We start from the raw sequence: 24,758 nt of genomic DNA, 5'->3' as shown, positions 1-24,758 counted from the left end.
GTGGATATCGAAAATATAAATCATGTGAAACTCTTCTCGCTCTTTTTTCACATGACATCCTGATAGCCATGGATAAAGGCTGTCAGGTGGATGCAGTATTTCTCGATTTCCTAGAAGATTTTGACTCAGTACTATAGCTATGCTTGATATCAAAAGTATGATTGTATGTGGTATCAGAAGAATTTGTGACAGTCTGAAGGAACATGTACAAATATTCAGTCAAATGTTGGTAAGTTTTAATAATGGTAGGAAGATTGGCAATTTGGCCCGCCGGTGTGGCCAAGCGGTTCTAGGCGCTTCAGTCTGGAACCGCGCGACCGCTACGGTCGCAGGTTCGAATCCTGCCTCGCGCACGGATGTGTGTGATGTCCTTAGGTTAGTTAGGTTTAAGTAGTTCTAAGTTCTATGGGACTGATGACCTCAGATGTTTAGGCCCATAGCGCTCAGAGCCATTTCAACCATTGGCAATTTGCTTTATATATGCAGTAATGTAAAACTGGGCACTTCACAAAACTAAAAGGAAACTTAGTATTCTATGTATATAGTAACAGTGCGTCACATTCGGAATCTGTGTACTGATACAAATACCTAGGTGTAGCACTTAGTAGGGGCATGTTATGTAACAACCTTATAGGCTCCGCAGACTTCAGTTTATTGGCAGAATACTAGTTGTTGTTGTGGTCTTCAGTCCTGAGACTGGTTTAATGCAGCTCGCCATGCTACTCTATCCTGTGCAAGCTTCTTCATCTCCCAGTAACTACCACAACCTACATACTTCTGAATCTGCTTAGTGTATTCATCTCTTGGTCTCCCCCTACGATTATTACCCTCCACGCTGCCCTCCAATACTAAATTGGTGATCTTTGATGCCTCAGAAGATGTCCTACCAACCGATCCCTTCTTCTAGTCAAGTTGTGCCACAAACGTCTCTTCTCCCCAATCCTATTCAGTACGTCCTCATTAGTTATGTGATCTACCAATCTAATCTTCAGCATTCTTCTGTAGCACCACATTTCAAAAGCTTCTATTCTCTTCATGTCCAAACTATTTATCGTCCATATTTCACTTCCATACATGGCTACACTCCATACAAATACTTTCAAAAATGATATTCTGACACTTAAAACAATACTCGATGTTAACAAATTTCCCTTCTTCAGAAACGCTTTCCTTCCCATTGCCAGTCTACATTTTATATCCTCTCTACTTCGACCGTCATCAGTTATTTGGCTCCCCAAATAGCAAAACTCCTTTACTACTTTAAGGGTCTCATTTCCTAATCTAATTCCCTCGGCATCACCCGACTTAATATAACTACATTCCATTATCCTCGTTTTGCTTTTGTTGATGTTCATCTTATATCCTCCGTTCAAGATACTATCCATTCCGTTCAACTGCTCTTCCAAGTCCTTTGCTGTCTCTGACAGAATGTCATCGGCGAACCTCAAAGTCTTTATTTCTTCTCCATGGATTTTAATACCTATTCCTAATTTTTCCTTTACTGCTTGTTCGATATACAGATTGAATAACATCGGGGACAGGCTACAACGCTGTCTCAATCCCTTCCCAACCACTGCTTCCCTTTCATGCCCCTCGACTCTTATAACTGCCATCTGGTTTCTGTACAAATTGTATATAGCCTTTCGATCCCTGTATTTTACCCCTGCTACCTTTAGAATTTGAAAGAGAGTATTCCAGTCAACATTGTCAAAAGCTTTCTCTAAGTCTACAAATGCTAGAAACGTAGGTTTGCCTTTCCTTAAACTTTCTTCTAAGATAAGTCGTAAGGTCAGTATTGCCTCACGTGTTCCGTCATTTCTACGGAATCCAAACTGATCTTCCCCGAGCTCGGCTTCTACCAGTTTTTCCATTCGTCTGTAAATAATTCGCGTTAGAATTTTGCAGCCGTGGCTTATTAAACTGATAGTTCGGTAATTTTCAGATCTGTCAACACCTGCTTTCTTTGGGATTGGAATTATTATATTCTTCTTCAAGTCTGTGGGTATTTCGCCTGTCTCGTACATCTTGCTCACCAGATGTTAGAGTTTTGTCAGGACTGGCTCTCCCAAGGCCGTCAGTAGTTCCAATGGAATGTTGTCTACTCCTGGGGCCTTGTTTCGACTCAGGTCTTTCAGTGCTCTGTCAAACTCTTCACACAGTATCGTATCTCCCATTTCATCTTCATCTACATCCTCTTCCATTTCCATAAAATTGTCCTCAAGTACATCGCCCTTGTATAGACCCTCTATACACTCCTTCCACCTTTCTGCTTTTCCCTCTTTGCTTAGAACTGGGTTTCCATCTGAGCTCTTAATATTCATACAAGTGGCTCTCTTTTCTCCGAAGGTCTCTTTAATTTTCCTGTAGGCAGTATCTATCTTACCCCTAGTGCGATAAGGCTCTACATCCTTACATTTGTCCTCTAGCCATCCCTGCTTAGCCATTTTGCACTTCTTGTCGATCTCATTTTTGAGACGTTTGTATTCCTTCTTGCCTGCTTCATTTACTGTAATTTTATATTTTCTCCTTTCATCAATTAAATCCAATATTTCTTCTGTTACCCAAGAATTTCTACTAGCCCTCGTCTTTTTACCTACTTGACCCTCTGCTGCCTTCACTACTTGATCCCTCAAAGCTACCCATTCGTCTACTACTGTATTTCTTTGACCCATTCCTGTCAATTGTTCCCTTATGCTCTCCCTGAAACTCTGTACAATCTCTGGTTTAGTCAGTTTAACCAGGTCCCATCTCATTAAATTCCCACCGTTTTGCAATTTCTTCAGTTTTAATCTACAGTTCATAACCAATAGATTGTGGTCAGAGTCCACATCTGCCCCTGGAAATGTCCTACAATATAAAACCTGGTTCCTAAATCTCTGTCTTACCATTAAGTAATCTATCTGATACCTTTTAGTATCTCCAGGATTCTTCCATGTATACAACCTTCCTTTATGATTCTTGAACCAAGTGTTAGCTATGATTAAGTTATGCTCTGTGCAGAATTCTACAGGCGGCTTCCTCTTTCATCTCTTACCCCAGTCCATATTCACCTACTATGTTTCCTTCTCTCCCTTTTCCTACTGTCGAATTACAGTCACGCATGACTATTAAATTTTCGTCTCCGTTCACTACCTGAATAATTTCTTTCATCTCATCATACATTTCTTCAATTTCTTCGTCATCTGCAGAGCTAGTTGGCATATAAACTTGTACTACTGTAGTAGGCATGGGCTTCGTATCTATCTTGGCCATTATAAGACGTTCACTATGCTGTTCGTAGTAGTTTACCCGCTCTCCTATTTTTATTCATTATTAAGCCTACTCCTGCATTACCCCTATCTGATTTTGTATTTATAACCCTGTATTCACCTGACCAGAAGTCTTGTTCCTCCTGCCACCGAACTTCACTAATTCACACTATATCTAACTTTAACCTATCCATTTCCCTTTTTAAATTTTCTAACCTACCTGCCCGGTTAAGGGATCTGACATTCCACGCTCCGATCCGTAGAACGCCAGTTTTCTTGCTCCTGATAGCGACGTCCTCTTGAGTATTCCCCACCCGGAGATCCGAATGGGGGACTATTTTACCTCCGGAATATTTTACCCAAGAGGACGCCATCAGCATTTAACCATACAGTAAAGCTGCATGCTAGGGAAATATGAGGGAAGTGCAATCATTTCAGGGAGGAGACTGCTTGCAAATCACTCGTTCGACCCATCGTAGAATACTGCTTAAGTGTGTGAAATCCGAATCATATAAGAATAGCCGGTGATATTGAAAGTATGCAGAGAAGGATAGAACGAATCATTACAGGTTTGTTTAACCCACGGTGTGTCACTAAGATGATGAAAAATTGAACTGGCAGACCCCTTGACCCGGAAACTTTCCTCAGAAAGACTACTAGCAAAGTTTGGAGAACAAGATTTAAATGACGGCTCTACGAGTATACTGCAACCACCTACATATCGCTCCCATTGGTATCGTGAGGACAAGATTGGATCAATCACAGCACTCACAGAGGCATTTAAACATTCTTGCCGCGCTCCATACTTGGTTGGAACGGAAAAAAAGCCCTAATAATCCATACAGTGTGATGTACCCTCTGCCATACACTTACAGTGCCATACAGAATATAGATGTAGAATGTCGTCAGAATGCTACTTGCCTACATTTGTTAGGTAACACCATAGCTTAATACACTGCTGAGGTAATACAACATAAAGGTAAATGTAACGAATGGTATACAAATATCCATACATTAATTTGTTTTGTGCAGTCGAAGGTAGACCTTAAATTTCCGTATAAATATCCATTCGCAACAATTAATAAGTAATAGTGGCAAGAATAATTTTCTGTACCTTTCGTACTTCAAAATGTGACTAGTTTCTGCTCAAAAATTTTTTATCTTGCTTCGATAAAAAAAAAGTATGCACAGGTACATCGCAGGTATGGACATTTACTTCTCCTTACGGAGAGAAACAAAATATTATCAGGGCCAAGAGGTTACTTAAGATTCGAGAAAACTTATAACTATTAAAACAATATTCCTTCTACATTCCGTAATTTGCTGCAATGTTTTTTCGAGCTTACAGCCCTAGTAAGAAAGAAATTAATCCAATGCCGCATTTCTGATTTCATTCCCCTTTTCTTTAATTGAAAAGCTAACTGGAATTATTGCCTTGCCGAGTCTTTAATTAAAGCATTCAGAATAATGGACTACAAAGGCCCTGACAACTACAGAGCATCTGCATAGTATATTCATATTGCTTAAAGAAGCGAAAAGCGGAGGGCTTTTATTGGATTTTATTCACCTTTCATTCGATGGTATTTGCTAAAAAGCAGTTGTCATTCCGACATAATCTGAAGGCTAACTGCCATTGATAATGAGTATACCACTCCGCTTCCTTCTAAATTAAAGAGAATTGTCATTTCTTTCTTCTCAGACAGATCTTACTGTGTTTACATGGTTAGAACTTGAATGTTCATAATAAATTTCATGTTCTGAAGTCTATTGTAACCATGTTTTATACGGTTTCGTCCTTCGGTAACATCGGCGAAATAAGCATAAGACTTCAGAATAAACAAACAAAAGGCACAAAAGCAATAAGCAAATTGTACGCCAATTTTGTAAAGAAGTACTGTAAATCTATAAATAGCATAATAGAGACGTATAATACATGCCACTTTTTCAGAATGATCACAGAAGGTATTTTATTAATAAAAGTGAAATGCGTCTGGTGAAAACTTTGCAACTGTAGTAGGACGTAAGACTGTGAAACCAATAATACCTGACGAATCGTTGAGAGTTTTAGTGAAATGAATAACTGACTGAAATCCACGTAACCTACACTGCAGTTTGTAAAAAGTGTAACACCGAGAAGGATTTACCCGAATAGCGCCACACTTGGCGTAAGTGGCGACGGGTGTGCAAGCAATACGTGATACGTGTTGGAGCGAGATGGGGTACACGTAGACCGAGCAGAGCCCTCTCGTGTCGGTCCGACAGGGTCGGTGTTGCACCTAGTGTAGTCGGTGCGCAGCTGTCACACAAGATGAAAACAATACAGTATACACTATGCCTCGTCGACGTCAAAGGGAGCCATATCGGCGTGTGAGCGAGTTCCGACGGGGCAGACTGATCAGTCTCCGGGAAACGGGGTTGTCATACCGTGACATTTCGGCTCACACAGGGTATGCTGCTACGACACTGATGCGTGTGTGGAAGCAGTGGATAGAGGAAGGTCGTACGCAGTGACGAGCGGGAACTGGACCACGGAACATTACAACAACACTAGATGACCGTCATCTTTATGAATATGGTATCTGTTCTTTCGGACATATCAGAAAGAACAGATACCATCTTAATATAGTTACGTCTAACCGGCCATTGACCCTCTTCTTCTGTGTTGGATGCACACTCATTGCCCAAAATCTGACGGGATTCGGTCAGATTTTATTCCGCAAGTAATTAGTGTAATGGGCAGGGGCACTACGAATTTAGTTTATGGACATTAAGTTGGGAAGGTGGGTACAAAAGATAAATACCTGCAGTCATAGTATCCTCTGTGCATCTGCCATGTAAGCAGGAGACCCCGGGTTCGAGCTCCGGTCGAAGCACACATTTTCAACTGTCCCCGTTGATGCATATCAACGCCTGTCGACAGCTTAGGGTCTTGATTTCATTATCATTTCAGACCGTCATCTTGTCCGCATGGCCATTACGGACCGTACAGCGTCATCCACAGTGTTGGGCTCGTTGCTGGAGCACAGCAACAGGTGTCGTCTGCATCGACGGTTCGTCGCCGTCTGCTGCAGGTTGGACTGGTCTCACGCATGCCATTACGTTGGCTTTCATTGTCCAGAAACCACAATCTCCTCGGACTGCAATGGGCACGTGAAGATCGTCACTGGGATGCTGAGTGGCAACATGTAATCTTTTCGGATGAGTCTCGCTTCAACTTGTCCTGTAGTGATGGCTGCATTCGCGTCAGGCGGTACCGTGGTGAGCGCAACCTGGAGGGCTGCATTGTGGAGTGGCATAGGGGACTAACAACAGGTGTGATGGTTTGGGGCGCCATTGGTTACAATAACCGATTCCGGACACTTTGAACAACAACCGGTACCTAACAGAGGTGGTGGAGCCTAAGGTACTCCCCCTGTTTGAGACACCTCCACAAGGCACATTTCAACAGGACCATGCACGGCCACATATTGGAGGAATGTACAGGCCTTCTTCGAAGAGCGACGGGTATCATTGTTTCCCTGGCGTGGTTTAGCAGTGGCGACATTTGTAAGAACGTCGTCCTGTTGCACATCGCACTAAAAGTTGCCCTTATAGCGCAAAATGCTTGAAAATGAATGCCTCTAGGGAAGGATGGTTTCACTGACGCTCTTTATGCCACCTTCGGAGGCTTTTTTGTGTTGTTTCCCCAATCGGCGGTGCGTCTGAAATGTTTTCCATAGTCGACCATAAGAAACCCATGTGATCTCAACATTAGACGTCGCGGTTCTGACCTCCATCACAGAGGTGTCTAACGGAGGGGTGAATTATGGGTAAGAGCGGATGTGACGTCCTCTCTACCATCTGACTCGTCCTCAGTGGGGGTTGAGCAGAATTGTGGTAACACTGGGTGTCGAAGTAACATCTTTCACCCACCTTACAGCTGGCATGTGCTTCTGTGCTCAGGTCTCTTATTTTATTGTGTCAACATCTCGCTGTTTTAAGCTTCGCCATGCCCAAGAGTGAAATTTCGGAGCGCCATACTTTCGCACCATTACAGAGGAACGTTACATCTGAGCCAAATCTGAAACTTTCGCGTCGCAACGTAAGAAAAGTATGAGCTTTCAAAAATGTGATCCTTTGATTGTGTTGTGAAGTGTAGATATAGCGTAATGAGTAATAGTCATCCAAATTTTTCACCGTTCCTATTACTATAGAGGAATAGATTAATGAAGAAAAGAATTAAGATAATGGTTTTACTCCTTCAGGTGTTCTACACGGTCTGTACCCCCCTCCTCCCCCTCCCCCCGCCCCCCCCCCCCCCCCGCTTTAGTATAACGCACCTATTGGTCATTCAACCTTGTGAAAACCTGAGGAAAATCCTTCTTTAGAAGGTTGTTCAACTCGTGTGCCACATTCGCATCTTATTCGATCTTGACGAACGATCAGAGACCCATTCTGCACTTTGTTGTTTTTTGGCAGGTTCGTATAGATATAACCAAGACTCATCACCCGTTATGAATTTTCCCAGAAAAAATTGTCCGCATTTATGCTTCAGGCAAACGCGGCACTCATCAATGAGTCGTTATTTTTGTCTGTAAGTCAAAGTGTGGAAAATAATAAGCATACACTTATTTCTTCTTCAAAACATAATGGAGAATGTCTTGAAAACTTCATTTATAGATGTCTATTTTTCCGCCATTGCAATTTATACCATAACAATTTCAACACACTACAGCCTAACGTCCACTATTTTCTCTCTGTCTGCGCCCAATTGACTAGTCATATGCAGCATCTGTTGTTTACAATCATTATTTCAAGATGGCGTGATGTGTCGTGGACTGGGAGAGTGGCTAAAAAATGGTTCAAATGGCTCTGAGCACTATGGGACTTAACATCTATGGTCGTCAGTCCCCTAGAACTTAGACCTACTTAAACCTAACTAACCTAAGGACATCACACAACACCCAGCCATCACGAAGCAGAGAAAATCCCTGACCCCGCCGGGAATCGAACCCGGGAACCCGGGCGTGGGAAGCGAGAACCCTACCGCACGACCACGAGATGCGGGCACTGGGAGGTTGGTTTAGGTTACAGGGTATCGCTAAAACACAAAAATTACTTCAATCTCTCAGGGTGTAGGTCGAACACAGGAAGGACGTATATCAAGAAACCATCGGTGTATCAGTTGGAAATTTCGAGGCTGTGTTGGGAAATTACCGGAACTCCAAGCGCTAGTAGAAAGCACTGATGCTCAAATCATTATAGGCACTAAAAGTGGCTAAAGACGGAGGTATGTTCCACCTAATGGTGCTCTGAAATGATAGGCTAAACACAGTCAGCGATGGCGTGTTTGTTGCTGTTGGAAATAGTTTACCCTGATAGCGAAATTGAAGTAAATAGTTCCTGTGAGTGATTGTGGCTAGAGGTCACTCTTGGCACTCGGATAAAATAATAATTGGATCCTTTTACCGTCCTCCCAACTCAGATGATGCAATTGCTGAGACGTTAGAAGACAATTTGGGTCTAATTTAAAACACGTGCCTGACTCACACAATTATAGTTGGTTGTGACTGCAATTTACCCTCTGTAAGTTGGCGAAAATACGTGTTTAAATCCGGGGGCGTGCATAAAACTTCTCCGATATTGTGCTAAACGCAGTCTCTGAAAACTGTTTCGAGCAGTTAGTACATGAGCCTATTTGAATAGTAAACGGTTGCGAAATTCACTTGACATCTTAGCAACAAATAATCCTCAGGTAATAAAGAGCATCAAAACGGATGCAGGGATTAGTGAACACAGGATTGTCTTAACGATGCTGAGCACTATAACTCCCAAATCCTGCAAAACTAAACGAATAGTGTAGTTGTTCAAAAAAGCAGATAGGAATTCATTTGACGCCTACCTGATGGACAATCGCCGCTCCTACCAAGTTAACAACGTACCGGTAAGTGTAGACCAGATGTGGCTTAAATTCAAAGAAACAGCGTCGACAGAAACTGAGAGATCTGTACCACGCCAAATTCAAAGAAACGCAAAATCTCCAAGATTGGCAATCTTTTATAGAGCTCGAAATTTAGAGCGGACTTCAATGCGAGATGCTTATAATAGTTTCCACAACGAAACTTTGTCTCGAAACCTGGCACCAAATCCATAGAGATTCTGGTCGTATGTAAAGTATGCTAACGGCAGGACACGAGCAATCCCATCTCTGCGCGATATCAATGGAAATATTGTCGATGACAGTGCTGCTAAACCAGCCTTCCGAAATCCCTTCACTAAAGAAGACGAAGAGAATATTCTAGAACAGCTGCCAACATGAGTAGCTTCGAAGTAGATATCCTCGAAATAGTGAAGCAACTTAAATCACTTAGTAAAAGTAAGTCTTCTGGTAAAGACAGTACACCAATTAGGTTCCTTTCAGTGTATGCTGATACAATAGCTCCATACGTAGCAATCATATACAACCGCCCGCTCGACGGAAGATTCGCACCCAGAGACCGGAAAGTTACGCAGTTCACACCAATGTTGGAAAAAGGTAGTAGGAGTAACGCACTAAAGACCATATCATTAATGTCGACATGCGGCAGGATTTTGAAACATACATTATGTTCGAACACTATGAATTACCTGGAAAGGAACGGTATATTGACACACAGTCAACATGGATTTAGAAAACATCGTTCTTGTGATACAGAACCATCTTTTTACTCAGACGAAGTGTTGAATACTGTTGACACGGAATTTCAAACTGATTCTGTATTTCTAGATTTCTAGGACGTTATTGACACTATACCTCACAAGCAACTTGCAGTCAAATTGCGTGCTTATGGAATATCGTTTCAGTCATATGAATGGATTCTTGATTTCCTGTCATAGAGGACACAGTTCGCAGTAAATGAAGGAAAGTCACCGAGTAAAACAGAAGTGATTTCCGGCGTTCCCCACGGTAGTGTTATAGGCCCTCTGCTGTTTCTTATTTGTATATAAACGATTTAGGAGAAAATCTGGGCAGCCGTCTTAGGTTGTTTGCAGTTGCTGCTGTCGTTTATCATCTAGTAAAGTCATCAGAAGATCAAACAAATTGAAAAACGATTTATAAAACACATCTGTATTGTACAAAATTGGCAGTTGACCCTAAACAGTGAAAAGTGAGAGGTCAGTCACATGAGTGCTAAAAGGAATCCGTTAAACTACGGTGACACGGTAAATCAGTCAAATATAAAGGCCGCAAATTCGACTAAATACTTAGGAACTACAATTACGAACAATTTAAATTGAAAGAACATAAACAGAATGTTGTGGGGAAGTCGAACCAAAGACTCTATTTTATGGGCAGAACACTTAGAAGATGCAGCGTATCTTCAAAAGAGACTGCCTACAATACGCTTGTCCGTTCTCTTTGGAGTACTGCTGCGCGATGTGGGATCCTTACCACACAGGATTAACGGAGTACATCGAGAAAGTCAAAGAAGAGTAGCATGTTCTGTATTACCGATAAATGGGGGAGAGAACAACACTGATATGATACAGGATTTGGAATGGGCAGCATTACAACAAATGTATTTTTCATTGCGGCTTACTCTTCTCAAGAAATTTCGATCACCAACTTGCTCCTCCAAATCGTCAGCCTGCTTAGCTGAATGGTAACGTGCTTGCCTCGCTTGCAGCGGTCCCAGGTTCGATTCCCGGCCGGGTTGGAGATTTTTTCCGATCATGGACTGGGTGTTTTGTTGCCCTGATCATCATTTCATCCTCATCACCGATACGCAAGTCGCCCAGTGTGGGGTCGACTGAAATAAGACTCACACTTGGCGGCCAAACTTCCCCGGATGGGGCCTCGCGGCCAGCAGTGCCATACGATCATTTCATTTTTTCCTTCGAATTTGAAAATATTTTTTTAACGCAGACTTACTTAAGGAGAAACGATCATCGTAATAAGAGTCATAGCTCACACGGAAAGATATAGGTGTTGGGTTTTAGGCGCGCTTTTCGAGATTGGAATAGTACAGAATTATTGTGACGGTAGTTCGATGAACCCTCTGCCAGTCACTAAAGTATCCATGTGGTAGAAGATGCCACGGTAGCTACTGCGTTGTCGTCGCTTATACGCCTTGAATAAAATCAGTCTTGGATCTTTTTGGACGGACAGTATGAGGGTTATTCATTATGAACGGCGTAGAATACACTTAGCTGCGACTAGTCAACTGTTAAATATTGGCATTCGTATTTTTGTTTACGTAAACTAGTTTTAGAATAATTCAGACGAGGAATACTCACGTTCTACACCTGCTTTTTGTCCGCATCTCGTGGTCGTGTGGTAGCGTTCTCGCTTCCCACGCCCGGGTTCCCGGGTTCGATTCCCGGCGGGGTCAGGGATTTTCTCTGCCTCGTGATGGCTGGGTGTTGTGTGCTGTCCTTAGGTTAGTTAGGTTTAAGTAGTTCTAAGTTCTAGGGGACTTATGACCACAGCAGTTGAGTCCCATAGTGCTCAGAGCCATTTGAACCATTTTTGAACCTGCTTTTCATTCGAAATCCCTCTATCAATAGTCCTCTGCTTTGTTTTATATCTATTGTGCAGTAGTCTCTGTTACTTTAGGAATTTCTTTACAATGATTGTACGCCATGGAAGGTGCCTCCCATGGAGGATACATATCTGTCCAGAGAATCGTCAACTATTCTTTTAAACTAGAGCCTTTGTTCCTCTATATGCACATGTTCTGATTTAACAGTTAACGTCGTTTAATGAAATGTGACATTATTGTTCTCTATCTATTTTACCGAATATGTAAGTCTTTGTCCTTGTTTAAGTTCCCCTTGCAAGTATTCAGCCAGATGTTGTTAAGATTTCAAAGTGGTTCATAGGGTGGCTACTTGCTTCAAATGTTCAGAACTGTAAAACTGTGTTCTTCACAAAACAAAAAAGCACAGTATCGTATGACAAAAACATTACTGAGTCACAATGCAGCTGGTTATCTAAAACAAATATGCTGCTGTAACAATTTGTAAGGATATGAAAGGGAATGATCACATAGTCTCAGTCGTAGGTAAAACAGGTAGCAGACTGCAATCCATTGGTACAAAACTAGGGAAATTCAATCAGTCATCGAAGGAGCTGCTATGCAAATTACCCAAGCGACCCACTCTAGGATACTGCCCTTGTGTCTGGCACCAGTACCAAGCAGGACTAACTAGGGAAATTGGACTGATGCAGGAAGGATCTCACGAAGTTACAGGTTTGTTCGAACCACGGGATGTAATCACGAAGTCGCATCGATATAGGACGCCGTTTCACGGCAATCCTCAACGTCCATATAGATTACCTTTCCTAGTAGCTTCTCTCTATCGCTGTAGCAACCTTTGACAGCTATTCCACATATCTTTGCCAACATCAAGTATATTACGGAACGGATAACAGAGGGCAGCCTAGACTACTTTATTTTAAACTAATTATTTACTACAGTGTTGCCGCGCGGGATTAGCCGAGCGGTCTGGGGCGCTGCAGTCATTGACTGTGTGGCTGGTCCCGGTGGAGGTTCGAGCCCTCCTTCGGGCATGGGTGTGTGTGTTTCTCCATAGGATAATTTAGGTTAAGTACTGAGTAAGCTTAGGGACTTATGACCTTAGCAGTTAAGTCCCATAAGATTTCACACACTGAAACAAATGTTGAAATAAGACGAAAGATCCATGGAATGAAGTTTAGGGTTGGACTGCAGTACCAAATGTTACCCTGAAAACAAACCCTGTCTTTCCTTTCGTATTATTCCGCTATGTGTTTATGTATCCTTGTGTATTTGTCTTTTTCCTGTCTTTATGTGTTTAGCTAATAAGATTTATGTTGTAGAATTTTTCTAGCACTAAGCTACATTCACTATGATGAGGAATACTGTTATCCTCAAATATAATTTGCATTTATAATATGTCATTTTCTTTGTAAAGATGTTTACACATTATTAATTCTGTTCTGTTTCAATTCTCATGTGTGAAATTAATGTTTCGAAAACTATTCTCATTATTTTATTTATTTACATATGTCATAATTACTGTAACACTGATGTATGTCTATTTCTATTCTTTTGTAAAGCCTGTATTACTACAAATGTTATCTGTACTGCCCGCATCTCGTGATCGTGCGGTAGCGTTCTCGCTTCCCACGCCCGGGTTCCCGGGTTCGATTCCCGGCGGGGTCAGGGATTTTCTCAGCCTCGTGATGGCTGGGTGTTGTGTGCTGTCCTTAGGTTAGTTAGGTTTAAGTAGTTCTAAGTTCTAGGGGACTGATGACCATAGATGTTAAGTCCCATAGTGCTCAGAACCAACCAACCAACCGTTATCTGTACTATTCAGTTCTTTAATGAAGTATTTTGTACCTTTGTAATTGTAATCTTATGTTGTAAATTTATAATTGTATAGACACCAGTTCTTCAAATTAAGTTACATTTCAATGCACACGTTTCTGTTGGTCATAGTAATGCACAATATGTAAGAAGTTGGGACTGTTAGTGTTTGCACGTGTGTTACTAATTCAGCAAGGGACTGATTAACAGCATTGCTGGTTCTATGGACAATTCCAAAAACTTTGTGAGTGGTTTGTGGCCTTGCTATATTCTCCGCAAGACTCTTCGATGGTGATTGTGCACCTGCACAGTCGCAACAGATGGCTGCTGACCGTCTCTACAAGGACTGCAGTGGGTCTGCACCTCTGGTGGCCCACCAATACCATACACTCTACCAGGACTACAGTGGGTCTACTCTGTGATGAGCTACCTACCAATATTCTTCAAAACTTCGACTGACTCTTCTGTGGGTTTGCTCTGTTGTGGCCCATTACCTGTCTGCTTGTCAAGAGTCAGTACTGTCTTTCCGTTGGAAGGACAACACTACTTTTTCAAGACTGCATGGAAATCCACTACTTCCGTGTGCATTCTCTTTTACTGCTCAGACTTTGAGAAAAAAAACACTGCAATTTTACTGTGATGAATGATCAGGGCCGTCTTTATGGACTGTGAGAAAATTTTAGCTTTTGAACAACATTGTATCAATAAGTGTGAGCATTTGATTTCTTTGTTATTGTAATTGTGAATAATTTTTAACAAATATGTGTTGGCCAGTGCCCAAAACAATTTGTAAAATTTATTGTGGGGAGCATGGGGGCTATGTAAGTAGGCTGTTTAGGTTTTCTTATTGGTAACGCCACGTAGCGCTCTGTATGAAAATCACTGGGTATGCTGTGTGCAGTCTGTGGCTAGTTTGCATTGTTGTCTGCCATTGTAGTGTTGGGCAGCTGGATGTTAACAGCATGTAGCGTTGCGCAGTTGGAGGCGAGCCGCCAGCAGTGGTGGATGTGGGGAAGTGAGATGGCGGATTTTTGAGAATGGATAATCTGGAGGTGTGTCCATCAGAAACAGTACATTTGTAAGAATGGATGTCATGAACTGCTACATATATTATGAATATTAAGGTAAATACATTGTTTGTTCTCTATTAAAATCTTTCATTTGCTAACTATGCCTATCAGTAGTTAGTGCCTTCCGTAGTTTGAATCTTTTATTTAGCTGGCAGTAGTAGCGCTCGCTGTATTGCAGTAGTTCGAGTAACGAAGATTTTTGTGAGGTAAGTGATTTGTGAAACGTATAGGTTAATTTAGTAAGGGCCATTCTCTTGTAGGTATTACTGAAAGTCAGATTGCGTTGCGCTAAAAAAATATTGTGTGTTAGTTTAAGCAGAGTCATGTATAATTTTTCTAAGGGGATGTTTCAACACATTTGATTTTGAACGACAGTGTATATGTTTTGACGAATAGATATTTCTTAGTAATTTTAGGATGTATTTTACTTATAACTCTTCTTCAGATCTTAGTAACATAGACTATTGTAATACATTTTATGCTAATAGTACACACTGTACTTTTGATTGGTCGACACTGATGTCATACACAGGACAGTGAGTGGGACCAGTGCTATTTAAGACTACTCCCTGCCTATCCATTTCTCAGTAAGTTGTCAGTCAGCGTCTTGGATCGGCGCAACCTGCACCATAGACGTCCATCTGCTGTTTGCGTATATGTAGTTAGTAATCTTACTTCAGTGTATATGCGTTGCTGTGAGGATACCTCTATCTGCACATGTGTTATTTCAGAGTCTGAAGATGATACTTAAGGACTGAAACCGGTCACTCCGATTTGCGACCAAAACTGTTCTTTAATTATCACCCACGAAGATGCTGAAAGAACAGAACTGGCAGACGCTTGAAGGTAGACGCAGCCCATGAAAATGTACTTCATAAGTTTCTAGAAAAAACTTTAAGTGACGAATCTAGGACTATGTTACAACCTTCTAGGTATTGTTCCCATATGGGTAGTGAACACGAGGTTACATATCTTATCGGAAAAACAAAGGTTTTAATCAATCGTTTTTACGAAGTTACTTACACTACTGGCCATTAAAATTGCTACACCAAGAAGAAATGCAGATGATAAACGGGTATTCATTGGACAAATAAAGTATACTAGAACTGACATGTGATTACCTTTTCACGCAATTTGGGTGCATAGATCCTGAGAAATCAGTACCCAGAACAATCACCTCTGGCCGTAATAACACCCTTGATACGCCTGGGCATTGAGTCAGACAGAGCTTGATGGCGTGTACAGGTACAATTGCCCATGCAGCTTCAACACGATACCACAGATCACCAAGAGTAGTGACTGGCGTATTGTGACGAGCCAGTTGCTCGGCCACCATTGACCAGACGCTTCCAATTGGTGAGAGATCTGGAGAATGTGCTGGCCAGGGCAGCAGTCGAACATTTTCTGTATACAGAAAGGCCCATGCATTATCCTGCTGAAATGTAGGGTTTCGCAGGGATCGAATGAAGTGTAGATCCACGGGGCGTAACACATCTGAAACGTAATGTCCACTGTTCAATGTGTCATCAATGTGAACAAGAGGTGACCGAGACGTGTAACCAGTGGCACCCTATACCATCACGCCGGGTGATAAGCCAGTATGGCGAAGACGAATACACGCTTCCAATGTGCGTTCACCGCGATGTCGCCAAACACGGATTCGACCATCATGATGCTGTAAACAGAACCTGGATTCATCCGAAAAAATGACGTTTTGCCATTCGTGAACCTAGGTTCGTCGTTGAGTACACCATCGCAGGCGCTCCTGTCTGTGATGCAGCGTCAAGGGTAACCGCAGCCATGGTCTCCGAGCTGATAGTCCATGCTGCTGCAAACGTTGTCGAACTGTTCGTGCAGATGGTTGTTGTCTTGCAAACGTCCCCATCTGTTGACTCAGGGATCGAGACGTGGCTGCACGATCCGTTACAGGCATGCTGATAAGATGCCTGTCATCTCGACAGCTAGTGATATTTTTTTGAGGCCGTTGGGATCCAGCACGGCGTTCCGTATTACCCTCCTGAACCCACCGATTCCATATTCTGCCAACAGTCATTGGATCTCGATCAATGGGAGCAGCAATGTCGCGATACAATAAACTGGAATAGCGATATTCTACAATCCGACCTTTATCAAAGCCGGAAACGTGATGGTACGCATTTCTCCTCCTCACACGAGGCATCACAACAACGTTTCACCAGTCAACGCCGGTCAACTGCTGTTTGTGTATGAGAAATCGGTTGGAAACTTTCCTCATGTCAGCACGTTGTAGGTGTCGCCACCGGCGCCATCCTTGTGTGATTGCTCTGAAAAGCTAATTATTTGCATATCACAGCATCTTCTTCCTCTCGGTTAAATTTCGCGTCTGTAGAACGTCATCTTTGTGGTGTAGCAATTTTAATGGCCAGTAGTGTATGTAAATGAAACGGGGAAAGGCTGAATAACTGGTACGATGAGACTTAGTTCCTCCCATACGCTTCACTGTGGTTTGGGGAATATAGATATACATGTAGATGTACAAGATGAACGTGCTGACTGCGGTATGTCACATTTGCCAACTTTTTAGTGCAGTGTTCCAGTGACTATTCCATGTTGTTTGTCTTTCTCGTGTTGCGAACAGAAACCATGCTGTCGCTAGGTGTGAATTTTATGTCTTTTGCGAACAGAATCCAGACTGTCGCCGTGTTTTTTAATTGTCTGTCTATTGTTTTCCCTGTCTGCTTCGTATGTATTTTATTATATTTTATTAGCATCATCATCCCTCTGTTGTTTGTTTTAAGTTCCACGATTTCTTTTCGCCATGTTACTCTTTAAGTCTCCGATTTTATCGCCTGTTTTTCATTATTTATTCTCTTGAACTTTCTCACAAAATCTGTAGGCTGCAGAGCGGCATACTAAGCTGCTGCCAGCCCGCCCCCTTCGGGGGGAATTGAAATTCAATGAAGAAAAAAAAAATGAACGTGAATCCCTCCCTCCCCTCCCTTCCCTTCTCTTTCCTTTCCCCCCTTCCTCCTCCCCTCTTCCCCCGGGCTTCCCCTCCCCCTTCCTCCCTCCCCCTCTCTCCTCTGCCCATGGCACCTCTGCTCTCCCCTCTCCCATTCCCCTCCTCCTCCTCCTCCTCCTCCGCCTCCACTCTTGGCAGGTCCCCGGACTCGTACACGCTCAGTGAACATTCGCGCGCCGGAGATCGTCGCCGTCAGTGTTTCGTGTGTGTGTCTTCGTTTGTGTGTAGTGTTCTTCGCCGTCACGCCACCACCGTTCACATGCCATCGCCATCATCCATGTTATGTACACCGTGTCGCCTAGTGTTAGTGCTGTTTCTCGTCCAGCGTGAACGGCTCCATGTTTTTTCGATTTTTAGTGTCTACATTTTTTTGCCCACCGTTTTGACTGTCTTCTCTGTGCCACCTTTATGTACTACATGTTGTCAAACTCAAGGCTGAAGAGCGGTGTATTGTGCTGCTGACAGCCCGCCTTTGTATAAGGTGTTTAAAATCACAATAAAGAAAAAAAATAAAACAATGAACCTGAAAAGATTGTAAAGCTAGTGTATGGACATAAATACATACTTAAAAAGTTACATTTAAGCTCTTTGCTTTGACGTCACTATAAACGTCTTAATAACTAACTGAATTCTCGGGGAAGAATCGAAGTAGGAAACCGTAGTGAGACTCACCGACGACGTTGAGGTGCACGAAATGGCTCATGTGCGGCGTGGTGGACACCTGGCACTCGTAGACGCCGGCGTCGCGGTGCTGCGGGTACTTGAGCTGCAGCGTCCAGTCGTTGCTCAGCGGCTGGTTGATGGCGCGGAACCGCTGGTCGTTTGTGTACGTGTACCTGCCCACCGTCAGCAGGTGCACGTCCCTGTGCCGCACCCACGACACCTGCCAAACAGATAAACACAAGTATGACACATCAGCATCCACCAGTCGCTGATCGTACGGAATCACTAGTATTTGCTGTAGGTGTTGCTCCTCAAAACGAGAGCGTCCCGTTGCTGCGTGGACTCAACTGAGAGTGCCACAAGCCTACAGGATCTTTCAGAAAGATTCATCCAGTTTATACACGTATCAAAATAAACACTAGAGGGCAGTTTTAATTTTTGAATAGGACCACAAAGTTATTGTGAGGTTACTGTAACCTACCACATAGAAATATTGTTCAATTTTCGTACAACTATTCCGTGGTTATTTCATTGAGAGTATTGGAGATGTGTGATTTGGAGGAGTTCTTAGCGTTTTGTCACTGGGAAGGTGCGCTTCCAGTGTGGTCTCAGGTACCTATTTGTAGGCAGAGGGCTGTAAGTGAATTTCATTAGGAGGGGCTAGTCTCTACCAGGATATGGTCAGTTTACACAGAAGTGGAGCTGTGGTTTGCTCTGTACTTTTATGAGCAGAGACTGTGCCTTTGCCCTCTTAGGGCAGAGGATGCTGTGCCGCCAAGTCATCCCCAAATAATAACTGCTCATAGAAGTTTGGCCTTTTCTGCATGAACATCAAAGTACCAACTCCCGCAGTAAATCCCATGCAGCGTAGAAAAGTCGATTGGTTTTGGTACATCCAACAATATGTCTCACTACTGTGCTTGGCAGGAAGAAGCCGACCAATCGAGGAGACTGTACTCCAGGCCAGGAACAATCTTATGTTTGTTAATGTGAGTGTTATACACCAAGAGTGGGAAGTTTCTGCTGCATTCCCCTGTTTTCGTTCGTGAAATAAGCGACATTCTCGTCCGTCACATTGAAAACGTCATTGAGTCGTTATCTGCATGTAGAGTTTGTTGGTGCAAATAGAGAGTCGAGGAGGGAAGCCAAGATTCCTGGCTGTACGTCTCTTGGCCGCCGTATAATGCCTTTTCTTGATATTGGGAAAATGTGTTGCAATTTACAGTAGGGCGATCCATTTTATGAGCTGCTCAGTACTTACTTGTTCTTGCACGCTACTTGAGTTTTCTGCTTAACAGTTATTTGTAATTTTATTTTAATTACTTCGATTTTACAAGCTGCTCAGAAAAGAATACCTTGATGCATTTTCTCCAAGCAGTCTTCCACGTAATTTGATACCTCCGCACAGTGTTAGTGGAGTTTCAGGTAAACTCTTTTAGAGAACTCTGACCTCTGTCAACTTCTTGTGAACTGTGTACAACAACTAGAGCAAATTAAAGCCTCTTACAAGCAGACTTTACCCCTCTTCAAGATCCTTTACTTGTCCATCAACATTTCCATGTTGGCAAACTCAAAGATAAATTATTTATTATACAGTGAAAGTAACTAGCATTACACTCACCCATTTTGTGTAATGACACATTTGTAATGACACATTAGACTGTGTCTATTTCCCCTACGTTTGTAGTTTTGTCTTATTTCATGAGTCTCTGGCTAATGACCTCACAGTACTCAGATGTAATAAAAACAACATTTCAGCAGCAACGTCGTATCCAGTCCAAGGGCATTGACGAACACAGAACAATCATTTTGAGTTTAAAAAGACGGACACAGAACTATCAGTTTGATTTTAAAAAGAAGCATCGTATTCGGAAAGGGTATATATGTAGACTCAGACCACAATTTAGTAGTGATGTAGAGTAGGCTGAAGTTCAAGAGACAAATCATGAAGAATGAATATGGAAAGAAGTTGGATACGGAAGCATTAAGAAATGAAGAGACACGATTGATGTTCTCTGACGCTATAGATACTGCATTAATATCAGCTTAGTAGGAAGTCAGTTGAAGAGGAATGGGAATCTCTAAAAAGGGAAAGCACGGAAATTGTAGAGAGAAACGTAGATACGAGGAAGGTAGCTGCGAAGAAATCACAGGTAACGGAAGAAGTACTTCAGTTCATTGACGACAATAGGAAGTACGAAAATGTTCCGCTAAATGCAGGAATACAAAAACACAACATAGGAAAAAATAACAAGTAACGTACGAAAAAATGAAAATGGAAGAAATAGGAAGTGCAGGGAAGCTAACCGAAATGGCTACATGAAAAATGTGAAGAAATCAAAAAAGAAATGGTTGTCGAAGGACTGAGGCAGCATACAGGAAACTAAACAATCTTCGGTGAAATTAAGAGCAAAGGTGATATCATTAAGAGTTCAATTGAAACTGTACTATTACGTACAGAGGAGAGAGCGGATAGGTGGAAAGAGTACATTGAGGGCCTCTATGTTTGGGAGGACTTATCTGATGACGTGATAAGAGAAAAAACAGGGAGCGAAACAGGAGAGATAGGGAATCCAGTACAGGCGTCAGAATTTAGAATGGCTTTGGAACATTTAAAATCAAATATGGCAGAAGGGATGGCTAACATTCTTCCACAATATCTACAACCGTCGGGGGAACCGTATAGAGTGTATGTATCTGGCGATATACCATCTAAATTTCGGATGAACATGGTACACACAGTTACAAAAATTGCAAAGGCTGACAAGTGCGAGAATTATCAGTTTAATAGTTCATGCATCGAACTTGTTGGCATGAATAATATACAGAAGAATGGAAAAGAAAACTGAGGATCTGTTAGATTACGATCAATTTGGCATTCGGAAAAGTAAAGGTGCCAGATAGGCAGTTCTGACTTTGCGGTTGATAATGGAAAGAAGACAAAAGAAAAACTAAAAGATGTCCATAGGATTTATCGACCAGCAAAAAGCGTTCGAAAATGTGAAATGGTGCAAGATGTTCGAAATCCTGAAAAAAATGGGGCTGAGCTGTAGGAAAAGACAGGTGATATGGAAAATGTACATGAACCAGGAGGGAACAATAATAGCGGAAGACCAAGAACGAAGTGCTCGTATTACGAAGTGTCTCTTCGCTCCAGCTGTTCAATCTGTGCGAAGAAGCAATGACGGGAATAAAAGAATGATTCGTGAATGGGATTAAGTTGAGAGGGTGTCAATGTTGACATGTGCTGATGATATTGCTATCCCCTTTGTAAATGAAGAAGAATTACAGGATCTACTGAATTGAAATGAACCGTCTAGTCAGTATAGTTTGTGGATTGAGAGTAATTTGAAGAAATGCAAAACTAATGAAAAGCACCAGAAATTAGGACAGAGAATTTAACATCAGAATTAGGGATCACGAACTAGACAAGGTTAAGTAATTCTGCTACCTAGGCAGAAAAATAACCCATGATCGACAGTGCAATGAGGTCATAAGAAGGAGGCATGCAGTGGTAAAGAGGGTATTCTTGACCAAGAAAAGCCTACTAGCACCAAGCATAGGTCTTATTTTGAGGAAGAAATTTCTGAGGATCTACGTTTGGGGTACAGCATTGTATGTTAATGAAACATGGCCTGTGCGAGAACCGAAACAAGAAGATCGAAGCATTCTAGATGTGGTGCTACAGAAGAATGTTGAAAATTAGATGGACTGATAAGGCATGCAATGAGGAAGTTCACTGCAGAATAGGCGAGAAAAGGAATAGATAGAAAACACTGACTACAAGAAGGGACAGGATGATGAGATCAGGGAATAACTGTCATGGTACTAGATGGAACTGTAGAGAGTGAAGACCATAGACTATGTCAGAGATTGGAATTTATTTATTTACCTGAGTCTAAAGTACACTTAAGTGCAATATGATAAAAACCAAAATCTACGATTAAGTACTGGGAATTTAATACTTCGTGGTTCCAATGTTCAAAGACCAGAACGGCACGGTTATTCGCTGCAAACAAGTCCTTCCTGTCACGAGGTTCTCTCAGGTTACTGCAAACCAACTTGTGTTCAGGAATCCTGTCTCGCATTAGGTTCACGACATTCATCATCACTGATACCCTTCAAATTAGTCTTGCGCCTTGTCAAACATGAAATCGTGGCTGATGAAGGAACGGATCGTAATGAGCACGTGGGTTCACGAACGAGCCCTTACAGGAACACCAGTGAAAGATATTATGCACTGAGTAAAACGTTCTCGGTTTTCAAGCCGCGTCAATTCGAATAAAATCCTCGAGCTTTTCATGAACACCGAAAGCTCGAGGATTTTATTCGAATTGACGATGGCGGAGATGGTCATCGAAGGCTCGAATATTTTATTCGAATTGACAAGGCTTGAAAGCCGAGAACTTTTTATTCATGTATGCACTCGCGAAAGACTCCAAGGACAGATATTATGCACGGTAAGGCTTCAGAAACCTACCCATCAAACCCAACAATTTTTCGGTGCAACTGACTACGGAAAACATAAGGTCCTCTCCGGATGACCACAAATACGACTGGAAATTTGTGTGGAGGCTGCAGCGTCTGTCGAACGTTCGCCAATACAGTCCATTCGTAAGCAGTTACAGGATTTATGAGTTCCATACTCGACATTACAAAAAGTATGAAGAATGAAATTAAAGGCTTTCAAACATGTGGACTAATGCGCGATTTCCCTACCACTCTTCCTTCAAGAAGGAGAATATTTTTCTCGGATGAGTATGCAGTAAACCGCAGTGCAAAAGCTATAAAAATTCATTTCTGAAGTAAAGAAAACCACATTATTATGAACAACTTGAGCACAGCGCACCGCGTACCATGGTTTGAGCTGCAATGTCTGCAACCCACTTGGTGCGTCCATGGTTCTTTAACGGGGCTGTAAGTCATGTTGCGTATCTCACCATATCACGTGACTGATTTATGCCACATCTGCAAGATCAGGGACTGCTCGGTCGCTTATGGTTCCAGCAGGATGGGGCACGAGCCCATTGTGCTATTGCCATTAGAGAGTATCCCAATGAAGTATTTGTTGAAATATGGTTTGGACGTGGTTCTGTCGATCTGACTGCACCTTTGGAGTGGCCATCCCGCAGTTCTGATCCGCTATCTCGCGACAATGCATATGGGGGTTCATTAGATAGAAGGTTGTCACCACATGTTACGAGACAGTTCACGAACTTAAGGATGCTGCTCGACCTGGATTTGTTCTCATCACCTCAGCAATGTAGAAGAGCCTTGCACCTCCTACGTACACGATTTCGTTGTGTAGACTATGGTGAACACACATACACTCAGGAATAAATAACAAAGAATAGTCACACCAAATCAAAGTTGTCCCATGGCATGATCTCACATTAATAAAATGTGACCATCTCTGAGTATGTGGACACGCGATATGGGATAGTGGTCTTTGTGATCACTGTGTACCTATTGATAAGGAGAACGTCTTTTATGTCAGTGTTATCACCCTTATTCGACACACGTTGGACAGCGACGAGTGAAATAGCGAGGTAGCTGTGCCAGGGTGAACGCTGCCGGCAACCAGATTAACCAGTAACTTAATGGTGCCGGGGTAAACTCTTAACCTCGAGGCGTAAGTTAAAGGTCATCCCATGACTATAGCTTAATTCATATAGAATATACAGTATAGTGTTATGAAATCTGTCAAACGTTTCTGAAACACTGCCTATTACATGTTTAAAAAATTGTTGAGTCCTTCGGAGCCAGTTGTCGACGTATTGTGTGTTGGTTTCTGCCCCGGGACCTTCGGCAGATGTTTGTTTAACGATTTTCCTGACGTTTCGTCAGTACGAGTGGTAGACATTGTGAAAGGGTCATCCTCCATTGCTGGTGGAGCCACTAGAGACAGAAGCCAACAGGCATTACGTGTTATATCGTTCCTCATTATGATATTAATTATTGATCTATGTTTCTGGAAAGTCCGCCCCGATAGCTGAGTGGTCAGCGCGGCGGTCTGCCGCGCCAAGGGGCCCGGGTTCGATTCCCGGCTGGATCGGAGATTTTCACCGCTCACGGACTCGGTGTTGTGTTGTCCTCATTATCATTTCATCATCATCATCATCAGGGGTAACCACCACTGGAATCACTTCCCTCGGCCCTCATGCGGTGGACCTCTCTGACGGAGCTTCCCAAATGACAAGAAGTGCCGTAAGGCAGAACACTAAGTTTTTTTAGTTCCTGGAAACTATGGCCGCATCAGACGGAAATTCACCGTACGTTTCTAATGTCACTCATGTACATGCCTTGTGAAATGAGACAACCTTTTAGAAACACTATATATTTAAAAATTGTTGATTTTTAATTTTATTGTTTTTCTATTGTGAACTGGTTACGGTCATCATGCCCTCATACGCCTAACTGGACAACCTACTCATTTTAAATTACATTGTCTGTAGTGTCTCTGGTG

The 24,758-nt window shown here is 42.4% G+C and overlaps 1 protein-coding gene across 1 annotated transcript in view; it reads right to left on the bottom strand.

Moving 5' to 3' along the window:
- Nucleotides 1-24,758, bottom strand: part of LOC126094713 (zwei Ig domain protein zig-8-like) — a 989,984-nt gene that overhangs the window by 178,536 nt on the left and 786,690 nt on the right. The window contains exon 3 of the mRNA XM_049909248.1: nt 18,302-18,512. Coding sequence (XP_049765205.1) covers nt 18,302-18,512 — 211 coding nt within the window. The remainder of the gene's footprint in view (nt 1-18,301; nt 18,513-24,758) is intronic.

This window comes from Schistocerca cancellata, chromosome 8 (assembly GCF_023864275.1).
Source record: "Schistocerca cancellata isolate TAMUIC-IGC-003103 chromosome 8, iqSchCanc2.1, whole genome shotgun sequence".
NCBI lineage: Eukaryota > Metazoa > Arthropoda > Insecta > Orthoptera > Acrididae > Schistocerca > Schistocerca cancellata.
The sequence above is the reverse complement of the archived record's forward strand: the minus strand, read 5'-3'. Positions and strand labels throughout refer to the sequence as shown.